A 13980-nucleotide genomic window follows, 5' to 3' on the forward strand; every position below is an offset into this window, starting at 1 on the left:
TATAATCTTTTTGTTGAAATGAAAGAAAATACTTTTTTTACATCATGAAAAAAAAACTTTTTTTTTGAAATGAAAGAAAATAATTTTTTTATATCATGAAAAGAAAGTACTTTTTTTGTTAAAATGAAAAAAAAAATACTTTTTTTGTATTATGAAAAGAAAAATACTCATTCATTGAATTTAAAAAAAAAAGAGTACTCTGTCTATAACAAAAAAGAAAGTATCATTAATAATATTTCTATTTAGGGTGGGGGTTGGGGTGAATGGGTGGTAGGGTAGGTTGGATTGGTGGGAGGTGGGGCGGAGGTGGGTTGGTGGGGATAAGAAATAGGGTGGGGAAGGTTAAAAATAATTTTGGAAAATGTTTTCCCTTCTCTTGAGGATAAAGGCGAGGATAAGAGGCTATTTAGGCTAGCCAAGGTGAGAGAGAGAAAGGCCCGTGACTTGGACCAGTGAAGTGCATCAAGGACGAAGAAGGTAGAGTTTTGTTGGATGAGGCGCATATCCGTCGGAGATGGCAGACCTACTTCCATAGTCTCTTGAACGAGGATGGGAACAGAGACATTGTTCTAGGTGATTTGGGATCCCCCGAGAGTCGTGGCGACTTTGGGTATTGAAGGCGGATTAGAGTTGAGGAGGTTGTGGGGGCTATGCGTAAGATGAGCAGGGGCCGAGCGACCGTGCCAGATGAAATCCCGATGGAGTTTTGGAAGAGTGTGGGCAGAGCGGGCTTGGAGTGGCTTACTAGGTTATTTAATGTCATTTTTAGGACGAAAAAGATGTCGGAAGAGTGGAGATGGAGCACGATGGTTCCTACGTACAAGTATAAGGGTGATATCCAAAATTTTAACAACTATCGGGGTATTAAGCTACTTAGTCATACTATAAAGGTGTGGGAGAGGGTAGTGCAGCTAAGGGTGAGGAGAAGGTTGTCTATTTTCGAGAACCAGTTTGGGTTTATGCCGCGACGTTCAACTACGTAAGTCATTCACCTTGTTAGGAGATTGATGGAACAATATAGGGAGAGGAAGAGGGACTTGCATATGGTGTTCATCGATTTAGCAAAGGCTTACGATAAAGTCCTAAGGGAGGTTCTGTGGTGATGTCTAGAGGCTAAAGGGGTACTTGTGGCCAACATTAAGGTGATTAAAGACATGTACGAGGGAGCGAAGACCTGTGTGAGGACACTGAGAGGGGTCTTAGACCATTTTCCGGTCATGATAGGGTTGTATCAGGGGTCGGTATTCAACCCTTTTTTGTTTCCCCTGGCGATGGACGTACTGACTCGACATATCCAAGGGGAGGTGTCGTGGTGCATGTTATTTGCAGACGATATTGTTTTGATTGACGAGACGCGAGACGGTGTTAACGCGAGGTTAGAGGTGTGGAGATAGACCCTAGAGTCTAAAGGTTTCAAGCTGAACAGAACCAAGACAAAATACTTGGAGTGTAAGTTCAGTGGTGCTACTCAGGGAGTGGAAGGGGAGGTAAGGCTGGATTCACAAGTCATCTCTAGGAGGGGGAGTTTTAAGTACCTTTGGTCTATTATACAGGAGATGGGGAGATTGATGAAGATGTCACACATCGTATTGGGGCGGGATGGATGAAATGGAGACTTGCTTTCGGTGTTTTGTGTGACAAGAAGGTACTGCCAAAACTTAAAGGTATGTTTTATAGAGCGGTGGTCAGACCGGCTATGTTGTATGGGGCTGAGTGTTGGCCAGTCAAGAGCTCTCACGCCCAGAAGATGAAGGTAGCAGAGATGAGGATGTTGAGATGGATGTGCGGTATACCAGATTAGATATAATTCGGAATGAAGTTATTTGGGACAAGGTGGGTGTGGCCCCTATTGAGGACAAGATGCGGGAAGCATGGCTTAGATGGTTTGGTCATGTGAGGAGGAGAAGCACAGACGTTCCGGTAAGGAGGTGCGAGAGGTTGACATTGGAGGGCCTTAGGAGAGGTAGAGGTAGGCCGAAAAAGAGTTTGGGGGAGGTGATTAGGCATGACATGGCGCAGCTACAGCTGACCGAAGACATGAACCGTGATAGGAAGGTGTGGAGGTCCAAGATTAGGATAGTAGGTTAGTAGTCTAGATTATTCATACCGGTAGTGCTAGTACGTAGTCTCGCATTTGGTTGGTAGCAGGCTTATTTGAATACCTGTCCTTTTTTTTAACATTTCGATCATCTTACTCTCTTGTTGTGTATGCTGCTTTTACATGGTTTTTCGTTATTGTCCCGTTTTGTTTCTTGTTATTATTGTGGTACATATGTTTGCTTGAGCCGAGGGTCTATTGGAAACAGCCTCTCTGCCTCCAAGAGGTAGAGGTAAGGTCTGCATACACACTACCCTCCCCAGACTCCACTATGTGGGATTATATTGGGTATGTTGTTGTTGTTTTCCCTTCACTTGGTAGTGAAAACATTTTCCTCCAATTGGAGGAAAATGAGTTTATGAGGAAAATATTTTCCAAAACATTTAAGCCAATAAAACATGGGAAAATTGGAAAAAATTTTCCGAAAAATATTTTCCATCGTACCAAACACACCCATAGTATTGAGCAAAATCCTGAAATTGACTCCATGGTGTCTATCAGATCATCATGTGACTGAAGCAGCATACAATTTAAATATAAAAAGTATTAAAAAGTTGCAACAGTTCTTACAACAAACAAGAAACAGGAGTTACCTCCAGACGCTCATCTCCGCTAGGGAAGGGTCTCATCAGCGAAAAAGGTGCTCTTCGGTTGCTTCTAAGTATGCCATCTTTTAGCCCTGATAGGGAGTAGGAATATCCACCCACTATGTACTGGAACTCAGAGAAAAACGCCCTCCTATCAATCATGCCCCCAGGATGACCAACCCTGATCACAGCATGAATGGCCATAGCATTATGCAAGTTCAGAAAGAAGGCTAGCTTCTCATCTGCTGCAAGTGTTAGGATGTTCACCCTGTGGAGATCCTGAACCAAATTTATATATCTGCATTTATAAGGCAGCAGAAAGATTAGATATCATACAAAAGCACCATCTAATGACTTGTATAAAAGGAGCTTGGTTTGTTAACTTAGTAAGAAATGGACTTTGAAACCTACTAAAGAAAAAGGAACGGATTAGCTTTGCTTGAATATATGGAGAAGGGCTAGCTTTCTGGCTCTCAAGGGATGAGTTCTCAAAAGATATTCTGCAAGCTATTATCCACAGGAAGTTGACTATGAATTAGGAGTTGAATTCAGCATGATGCGAACCTGACTAATATATCGAAGGAATAAACTCACTTATGACAACGTTTGAGAAGTAATGACTAAGATGTTCTATCAGATGATTTCACCTCCTCCGACTTTGAACCAGCATGCTTTTCAAAGAATAGGGGGTCTTGCTGGTAACATTCTTCTGACACAATATTCATTAAGGAACCATATTAGGGATGGAGAAGTTGTCGATGTGCACTAAAATTAAGTACTGTATCAAGAAGGGCCTTACATACTATGAGTTCAAAGTTCCAATTTGCAGCATAGGGCCACAGGCTGCTTTTGGATTTCATTTTTATTTGTCAAAAGTAGATTAGAATCTTTAGTGACTGTCAAGTTCTCCATTAGGTGGACTGGTCCTTTAGCAGGAAGTTTTTATAGTAGAAGCAAGGTGGGAAAATACGTAGCCTTACTTATGCTGGCAGGTGCAATCAACAGCCACCATTACATACCATACAAACTCCTACGGCAAACTTTTCAATCCTCTTAAAGAGGGTGGTGCACCAGGTTGACGGAATTTTTATATGCTTTTTTGTGTCTGGACTAGAGATGAAGCGAAAGAATCCAAGGTTTGGTGGAAAGCTATTAATGGATGATAGGCTTGGGCATCATAATTTTCAAGATATGGAGTGCTGCAATCCATTTTGAGACATCTTCTAGTATAGCAAGATAGACATACTGTAGATGAAATGAATCCGCTACTAGGACAAAAGATTTCTGGGAGGCTGAAGTTTCATCTGATTACTCATGGTGTGGGTGAAAACAATTTGAAGCTAAGGCACCTAGGTATATCTCTGGTTGAATGGGTGCGATTAGAAATTATTCTTCTTTCTTTTTCTGCAATGAACCCCTTTCGCATCCACTGCAACCTGTTTGCTTAAGTTTTACTGATACTGTAATCATCTATTCAGCTATCTACTGGGAGACAGTGAAATAACACCCAAACCTAATATTCAGCTAATGTCAGTTATACTATACTTGGCAGCAAGATATTCCCGAGAAGAGCCTGGCTAATGGCAGAAACTGCAAGGTTTCTGTCTGCTCTTTCTCAAGCTAAGCGAGCAAAACGCTCTGCAATTTTATTTTGTATAAAGATCTTCATATGGAGCATTGAAGTTAACCTGTTTTCAGAATGCGCTAAAGTTGATTATTGAAATATGGCTGCTCAGATCAACCCTTTCTCTTATATTCTACTAAATTTGGTTACATATTTAATATGAGAAATTTTCAGAAGACTAGAAGGTCATCTCCACCTAGGCATATTACAAGTGTCATAAATATGGCCCCTAACTGGAAAAAAATGGTAAGATCAAGTGGAGATGTCTCTAAGCTGTTATTTTAGGCACATTATCCTGTAGTCTAATAGTTGATAGTATGTAGAGTTCCGTTCTTCATTAATAGGCCATCTGTATATCAATGAATTAGAGCAAATCAATTTCCACATACAAAGGCTTAGAGTGATCTTCCACTCTTCTAAATGTTATTCAGTCACAAAAAAACTTCATATCCTTCATTAACTGAATTGACCAGAACACTTTCTGATCATGTCTTACAACCCAAACTTCTTCTGCGAGTTTTTTGAAGCTAAACATATTTGACACAGCCCTAGAAGAGCTTTAGCTCATACTGCATAATATATTTTATAGTTATTGATTCATCTAAAAACATATAGCGTGCTTGGCACAGAACTTAAGAGATTCATTTCGGAGATTAGCAATCTTGAGTTTGAAAGAGACATTTGGTGCTTCTTTTGAAAGCTTCAATCTTAAGAAATGACCATCAAAAGGGAACTTTGCTCACTTCGGAAATTATGATTAGAAATGTGCACTTCTGAAGAAGCATTTTGATTTCCTATAGGGAATGATGTTAGAAACAATTCAGCTCTTGGTCGAAGTAGCATTTATTTATCACAACAACCACTTCCTCCTTTAAAATAGTTTCTGAAAATCTTTCTCTGGGAACTGCATAACAGAGTACTATATAGAGAAGCAAAGCAGAGGACCTAAAGGAGACGGGCATTGGAAAAATTCAACGGGAAGGTCAAAAGTCCTTTTGTCAAAATAGTGGACAACAGGAGTAAAAGATGTCCTATTAAAACAAAGGATTATATGAAGGAAAAAAGCAATATTTGGCAACCTAGCTGAAACTTTTTTTAGGATTATGAAGAAGGAAAGAAAAGAATAGCAAACAAATATGCATCATCGCTACATGTTTGCAGATAGAAAAGAGTAAAACCAAAATGGCAAAATGAGCGGCAGGCTGAAGTTGTAAAGGGACCTCTTATCAAGGAAATCTAAGATGGATTATCAAACTGAAACCACAAGTCAATTAACACAAGTTACTTAGCAGTGTCTGAAAAAAGAGATAAAAAGCAGTTACCTCCGAAATTCTTCGCTGTTGCTGATGCCTACATAATTAAGATGATGCCGATCATCAGAGGCATAAGACTCAAGTAAGGCAGACATTATTTTGCCAAGCCTTTGACCTAGCACCGCCGCATCCTTGGGTTCATTGTCATTTGTGGATCCTCGAAAATTATAGCTTTTGGGAATGAAAGGCTCATGTTCAAGGAATCTATAGAAGTGGTTTCCATCTTCAAATTCATTTTCTCTGTGAATAATTAAACAGTAGTGTAAAAAAGTGTTGCCAATAGAATCAAATCTACACTGATGGACACCAGTCCTAAAGTCCTTGTAAAGTTCTTACCCGAAGACATGGTGAATAAAATGCCTTCTCGACAGTTTCTTCCCAGTTTCCACAGCCTACGTTACATATCAAATTGTTATTACTCCAAATATAGGCTCAGGCAGTTTATTCTTAAAAATCAATGGCTTTCTGCTAGTTGATAAAGTATTGTAAAACACTGGTAGTGTTGAGTGCACACTTCTCGATCACTCACGTTATAAGCTTTTAGATTCATTTGGCATTATGCTTCCTAGTCTCCACATTGCTATACTTAAGCACTATGCTATCAATGAACCTAAAGTAACTTTTAAAAAATAAAATTTGAACCACAAAAAGATTGTGCCACTTCTTTTTTTTTACTCATGCTGGATTAGTGTTGTGCACACAAAGATGCTAAAACTCCAGACTCGGTTCCGCTGACAATCAGAAATCCAGATTAATCCAATTATCCACCAGGAAGTTAATCGAATGAAGATCATGGAGGGACGATTGAAAAGCAGAAAATAAGTGAGCACAAAGAAATGTCATGAGAAAAATGTCCAATTTTTTTTTTCTTAAATATTGATAGTACTCAGACCAACTTTTACGCACCTTGACTAAACTACCGAGCTAACAGAAAGTTACTCTACGGAAGATCGTGGAGAGATGATAGAACTTGAAGCAGAAAACAAGTGAGTACAAAGAAATGTCATAAGAAAAATGTCCATTGGATTTTTTAATAATGATAGTATTATGGACCAACTTGCACACATCGACTATACCAGCATGCTATCTCTAGGCAGAGGCGGACCCAGGATTTGAGCACAGCGGGGGCACCGCTGTCTCTAATATAGATATATAAGCTAGTAGCGATAAAATTTGGCGTGCTAACTCCTTGAAAACTTAATGATTATGAGTCAGTTATCAAAAAAATCTTTTAAAATATCAAAAACTTATCCCAAATAAAATCAAGATTAAATATTCGTGAAGCAATTCAAGCACAGTCTCAATCGCCATCGCTTAATCGACGGAGGTATGCTACTTTACCGAAGTGATTTTTGAAGGTAGAAATATTTTGAGTTTTTCTATTACTCTTTTGGGGGGAAATTTTGTTGAATTATTTATTTTAATACAAGTCAAGAAAATGATGTTGCTTATATACTTAGTTATCAGGATAAAGAATATAATTGGCTTCTTGCTAATGCAGTATTTTATTCCCCTCCCATTTTCCTTTAATCTTTTTATGTCTCTCTCTATTTTCTTTTTCAACGTCTAGAAAGACGTTTCTCAAAAACGTTTTTGACTATTTTATGTAGAAGCTCTAAAGAACTAATCGTGAAGAGAAACTTGGTTTGAGGCTTTTGATAGAGAGATTTGAAGGGGAAAAAGCTAAACTAAGTTCTTTCCAAATATAGCATAAAATAGAATACTAGATCCAATATTCCTATCAAAAGATCAAATAATTTCAAGAGCAAAACTCCTCCTTGAATTAGGGGTTCTTTTATTTTTAAAACAGCAAAAACTTTCAGCGCGTGGTGGAAAAGACCAATTCACGTGTCTAGGATTATGACGAGGCAAATAAATAGCACCCTAGGGTCGAGAAATTTTATTATTTTGTGTCTGTCTCACATTCCACGTCATACTTACGTGAGGCCCTTGATTACTTGACAAGTGGATTCATGGGTCACAATTGTTTACTTTGAAGATAAAACTAAAAAAGGTAATTTAAAAGTCATTTAATATGCCTAACTAAAAACAAAAATAAGTAATAACATAACAATCAAAATGGTAAGAAAATATATGCATTTAAAAAGCTAAGCCCCATTTCTAATTCTACTTCATTGCAGTAAGTCAATGACGCAGTATATACATGCAATTTTGACACTCTAATATATATATATATATATATATATATATATATATATATATATATATATATATATATATATATATATATATATATTGAACCTATTATTTTAAATATTAAAAGGTTTATTAATAAATCCTTAGAAGTTGAAACATTCAGATTTAAGAAGAGTTGGCAATGAATGATGCCTACACAACTAGACTCCCCTCCGTTTTTCTCCCTCAATTTCACGAATCTCTTTTTCCTTCTTTTCTTTCTTTAAAAAATAAAGAATTTAACTTTTATATATTAATTAAAAAAACCAATATGTTATAACATTAAAATATATTGTAAATGTTTTTTTATCAGCATATACAGGTTTCATTTAAAAATAAAATTTGCAAGAAAATATCTTATAACTAAGACAGTTTATACATGAAATAAATAAATTGGGTTTGAAATGAAAGTCTGTTTTTCTGAAATGCAAATTTCCTTAGATAGTGTAGGAAAAAGGAACTTTGACATATTGAAGCCATACCACATCCAACGACAGTCTTATTATTACTTTCAGTTTAATCCTAATTCGCTCAGAAGGCTTAGTTTTTTAAATGCATATATTTTCTTACCATTTTGATTATTATATTATTACTTATTTTTGTCCTTAGTTAGGTATATTAAATTACTTTTAAATTGCCTTTTTTAGTTTTATCTTCAAAGTAAATAAATGGGACCCATGAATTCACTTGTCAAGTAATAAAGGGCCTCACGTAAGTATGACGTGGAATATGAGACACAAAATGAAATTTGTCAATTAGTTTTTGACTCTTTACAAACTTGTTTTTAGTTTTATAACCCTATTACTTCTTTTTTTACATATGGAAGACACGTGAGAGCTCTATCTATTACACGTAATAGTTCTAAAAAGATCATTTTTTTAAAATTTAAAATTATAAAGAAATATGATGTACAAATAGCACTCAAATAACTTGTCAAAATTGTAAGGGGGCGTACAAATAGCACCTCAAATAACTTGTCAAATTAACCCCAGAAACATGCTAATGACTTCATCAATTGATTGAATACCATAATTTCCAAGTCAATTGATTGCACTGATTTCAAAAGCGTGTGGGTTTACTCATTATCAGCACGACAACGAGGGGGACCACGGAATAACGGATCTTTTTTCAAGTCCAACGTGAGCCCAAGGTAGACGTGTGTTTCGGCAGAAACTGCGCCTGACTTTTATTATTTTGACTTTAACTTCGGGAGTTAAATCTATAATTTATCACTATGGCCTATATCTGCTTTAAACTCATTGCATTCTTTTCTTTTCTTTCTTTCTTTTTTTGGCTAAGAAACTCTTTTCATTCTACTTGTTGTTAGGACTTGATTTTAAAACTTGATTTAAATTAAAATATTACATTAACATTATGTCGTAGTTCAAATAAGGATTAACTTTTATCATAAAGAAAAATTTATAAAATTAGAAACTGCAAGGAAAATACTTCAAATACATATATCATATTCAAAAAATTTAAAACCAGGGTATAGAAGTTTCTGAAAGAAGAAAGAAATTCTTAATAAGGGAAGTTTTCAAAGTCATATTCACATTAAATTTATTTAATAAATTACTCAACTGTCTCAAATTGATTGACACTTTCTTGTATATTAATTATTCTTTGTCTCAATTTTTTTCGCGCTACTGCACTACTACAATTCAAATGATTCAAACTATTTGTCTATGCCTCAAAATTTTCTAAATGATTTTTTATTATTTCTAATTACCCTCCGGTCACTTTTACTTGGCACGTTTTGACTTTTCATGCCCCTTAAGAAATAATAAATGAAGTGCAGAATTTACCATGTTACCCATATTAATTGATGCATATTTTATTGGATTTGAGAAAATGATTTGAAATGGTAATAAATATTATGCGTAAAACAGGAAAAAATTTGTTGTCTTCTCTTGATATGAAGTTTCAAGTAAAAGTAAACATTTATTTTTAGTATACATACCAAGTAAAAGTGACTGGAGTATAAAATCGTGATTTGTACCGCTCTTTATATAGTAACCAAATATTTAAATTTTATTCTAAGAGTAAGAAATTAAAGTCCCAATCTACATAGAAGTTAGATAGTTGACCTTAGTATCCCGAATCAGGTTATTCTTTTTGAGAAATTAAAGTCCCATACATTAATATCTGCACAGGATAGATTCCCAATATACTAAAAATCCTAAAGCATTAATATCATGCTTGCGTTTCTGGCTAAGATTTACTAAAAGAATGCTTAGTTGTCATTTCAGGTCATTAATAATTTAAATTACTCCTTCCGGCTCATAATATGTATCGTGGTCATAAAAAATAGTTGTCTCAAATTATTTGTCATTTTAGAAGTTCAAGACAAACTTGATTATATTTTTCCTTTTTTACCCCAATTGCATTCACATTTAGTGAAAATATGGATTATGACATTGATAGAGATGATACATAAATTGAGAAAATATTTAATAAGGATAAAGTAGTCAAAAATTATTCTTTCTTAAGGGGCGTGTACAATAAAATTACGACACATACTATGAGATGGTGGGAGTAACACAAGATAATAATGTCAAACTTCTTTCTCGATCCCCAAAGTGCGAAATATTTTTGTTTCCGAATAAAAAGTCCCAGTATGATCAATTTCATTATTTTCCATTTCAAAAGCATTTTACTCCCTTAATCCTAAATTACTGTACCCACTTTTTTCTAAATTTTAGCATCTAAATTTACATTAACCTACTCCATTCACGGCATTTCCGTTTCCAGTAATTCAAAGATCAAGCTAATCCAAACAATTATCTCCCTTGCAGTATTTCTTTTTTCATTTCTTCAATCGTATTTCCATGAACGTTTTCTTGTTCCTTCTCATTATTTTGTTATTCATCTAATCTATACTTATGCTAAATTAGTTCTGCAATCCTTTTCTTTGGAATAAATCTAATAAATTAAAAAGTCTACATTATCAAAATTATGCATAAATTAAATAAGATCAAACGGATTAGTTGAACATTATGTAGAATTAATGTTAATATAGCACATACAATATTAAGCATGAGGCTGTTCTTATATTCCAGTCCTAAATAGTAAATCCTACACAAATCTGCAATCATAACCCCTAGTACCACCAAACGATTTTACAACCCCCCCCCCCCCAAACCCAAACCCAAACCCCTCCCACCTCAAAATAGAAGTGCAACCGTCATTCAGCTGCCACTGTCGTTATTTTTTAAGTTGCCCCAAAGCTTAAATCGTAAACGGGCCAAAAAATTTATCGAGTATGTAAAATTATTACGCTACATGTCATGGGCAAATTAGAATTGGAATTATCACATTTTGCCAGTTAATTTTCTTCATATAAAATGGTGAAAGAGTAATATTTGAAACAGTAATCAAAGTTTAATCAAATCGAGAAACAAAATGTACCACAGGTTATAGAATATAAGAAAAAATTAAGACAAATTCAAAGTAAATAAAATAGAAAATGAAAATGGTTTGAAAGGAGCGTACCTTCTTTCTGCCGCAGTCCAAGTGGTGGATCAGAACCTCCACAAGCTCGCCACCGGAGAAGCAGTTCTTTACTAATTTCAACCTCATGATTCTGTCCTGTATCGGAAGCCTTTGCCTCAATACTCTCACTATCCCTACCATCTCGTCATTTTGCAACTCTTCCTCATGATCGTCGAACCCGTAAACCGGTGGCGCCGGTGCATCCTCCGGGCATTTCCCGGCCAACATTTCCTCCAATTTCTTCTCCAACATCCCGCTATTCCGTAGCGAATTCAACGCCACCAATCCACCTAACAACTTCTCGTTCAGAAATATCTGAGGCACCGTTGCACTTCCGGTCCTTTCGATTAATTCCTTTTCTCTCTCACGATACACGTCGACGTTAATTTCCACGTAGTTGAGATTTTCCTTGCGCAAAAACGACCTCACGGCGGTGCAGTCCCTGCAATTGGATCTCGAGAAGAAACTCACTCTTCCTAAAAGCTTAGTCTTCCCTTGTTGTTGTTGTTGTTGTTGTTCTGCCGGAGGTTTTAAGTTCACGATCACTTTTAGTCCGGAGAGATTGAACTCCGTCACGGGCGATTCCGATTTCGGTACTTTCTCGTCGTCAAGGGATTCCCTCTTCGACGACAACCGCTTCGTGATGGCCGAGGATAAGCTGTTGCTCTTCTCGCGGAAGAATTTGCCGATCGCCGGCATGTCGAAGTTCTCCGGCATGGACTTAGAACGATTCAGGTCACGTGGAGAGACGATAACCGCTATTCCAGGTGGTGCCTCCGGCTGCGGCAGCAAGTTATGTGGCTGGATTACCCCTAATACGTTGCCGTTTTCTTTAACTGAATCGTTTTCGTTGTAAGAGACAGCTGAATTTATGTCTTGCGGTCCTCCGTGCGCTGCGTGATTAGCGGAATTTAAAATATTTTCTGTTAGAGTATTAACGGGATTTGAAATCACTGTCACATGACCTTTTGAAACGTCTATAGAAACAGAATCATTGGACTTTCCATTTTCATTACCATTTTCGTCGGAAATAATATCTTCTTTTACTGGTGTGTAATCCTCATCAACCGGGGTAACGACGTCGTTCAGCGTTGGAGTAGGATCAAGGTTTTTGAAATGCTGCGTAGCTTCCTCTATCTTGGATAAATTCATATCCATTTTCTCTAGTAGAGGCATGGGTTAATGGAAAGTGTTAAGTGATCAAGAGAGAGAGAGAAGAGGGAAAACGTGAAGAGGTGGAGAGAGCGGAGATAGCTGGGGCATTTAAGTTGAGAGGAGCCAAGGAGGGAATAATACCTATAGACCAAGAGAAGTTTACTATGCCACTAAAAGAAATGGACAATTTAGACTAAATAGGGTGGTTTACTCGGAAGAAGTCAAAGAAGATTAATTACCATCAAGGGGCGGTGGTGTTTTACCAAAAAGGTGTTAAACCTTTTCTTAAAATGAATTAATAAGAAAACGGGGTAAATCCTAGTTAGATATAATAACTACTAGATCTGAGAATTTAATGCATTAACGATGTAGGATCATGTCCGATAATATTGAATGTCGATTAAGAGTGCTCAATGATTGTCAATGAATTCAATAAAGAAAGCCTGCAATGAATGTAGATAATGGCAATTTATGTAATAAAAAGAAACTTATCACCCAAATGTTAGATGACTTGTATCATTCTCCATCGTGATAACAACGTGGGGACAATATAAAATGAAGGTGGACAAGAGATTCTTGGATCTTGTGAGTAAAAGATATATGTTGAATAATGGAATCAGTGGACAAGACAAGCTTTGTATATTCTCTGTAGTCAACCTTTACAATTTGTTCTTATCCCAAAAGTGAAGATCCCCTTTTTGTTCTTTATCTCTTCCTACTTATAGGGGATATTCCTAAGAAACCCTAAATAGTACAACTGAAAGAATATCCAATGGAATATTCCTTCTTTCTATTCTAAACTTATTCTATTATTGCTTCCGTACATTCTTTACTTGACCTAGGTACTAATCCTTCTTAAGACGACTCCTCGCCATTGTGCCGTGGTCGGCTTAATCCTCGACCACGTCCATTTGTATTTATTAAGCCCAATCCAAATTTTGACTAATACAGTTAGTCCCTCGCTTGTTGAGGTCGTGATCTTGGACGTCCTCGATGAGCGGATTTTGTTTGCAACCATTCAGAGAAATTTGGTCGTGATGATTGAATCGAATCGGCGAAGGTCGAACTGGCGGCGTTGTTAGCGGGGCTGCGGTTGGTGTGGCTGACGTAGGGTAACGTCATGGCCAAGCGCGTCATCATTACGCGTCTTACCAATGCAGTGTCTGTGCTTCTGTCGCTTCGATTTTGGTGCCATTGACGGCTCTTTACCTCGATTCTGGTGTCACCCAACCCTATAAATAGTGGAGAAGGGCTTCATTTTTGAAACTTTCAGCATTTCCCATTTTGTATGCATATTGTTCTTCTTTGATCTTCTTTTCTGATCTCCACTTTCGATTTCTTGCAGCTTCTTCAATTACAACCCCTGATTTCTTTCCCGGTTGATATCCCGACTTTGCTGTACACACTTTACTACAGAAATATGTCAAATTCCCCTCATATTCACGACGGAGTCTCCGATGCCACTCCTTTATCGGTGGCCATTCCTCCCGGCGGTGAGGAATCCATGGTTGAGGA

General features: G+C 36.9%; 1 protein-coding gene across 2 annotated transcripts in view; it reads right to left on the minus strand.

Moving 5' to 3' along the window:
* The window catches only part of LOC109244129, a 13917-nt gene extending 1289 nt beyond the window's left edge, over positions 1-12628 (minus strand). Inside the window, exons 1-5 of one of the 2 annotated variants that reach the window (XM_019411163.1) lie at positions 12327-12628; positions 11311-12203; positions 5959-6014; positions 5632-5862; positions 2692-2983 (exon numbers count right to left, since the gene is read on the minus strand). In XM_019411163.1, the coding sequence (XP_019266708.1) occupies positions 2692-2983; positions 5632-5862; positions 5959-6014; positions 11311-12203; positions 12327-12486 (1632 nt within the window). In that variant the 5' untranslated portion in view covers positions 12487-12628. Of the gene's footprint in view, positions 1-2691; positions 2984-5631; positions 5863-5958; positions 6015-11310 lie in introns of both variants that reach the window. The other variant, XM_019411162.1, reaches the window with a different exon arrangement.
* Positions 12629-13980: the final 1352 nt, after the last annotated feature.

Source organism: Nicotiana attenuata, unplaced genomic scaffold (genome assembly GCF_001879085.1).
Source record: "Nicotiana attenuata strain UT unplaced genomic scaffold, NIATTr2, whole genome shotgun sequence".
NCBI classification, from domain to species: domain Eukaryota; kingdom Viridiplantae; phylum Streptophyta; class Magnoliopsida; order Solanales; family Solanaceae; genus Nicotiana; species Nicotiana attenuata.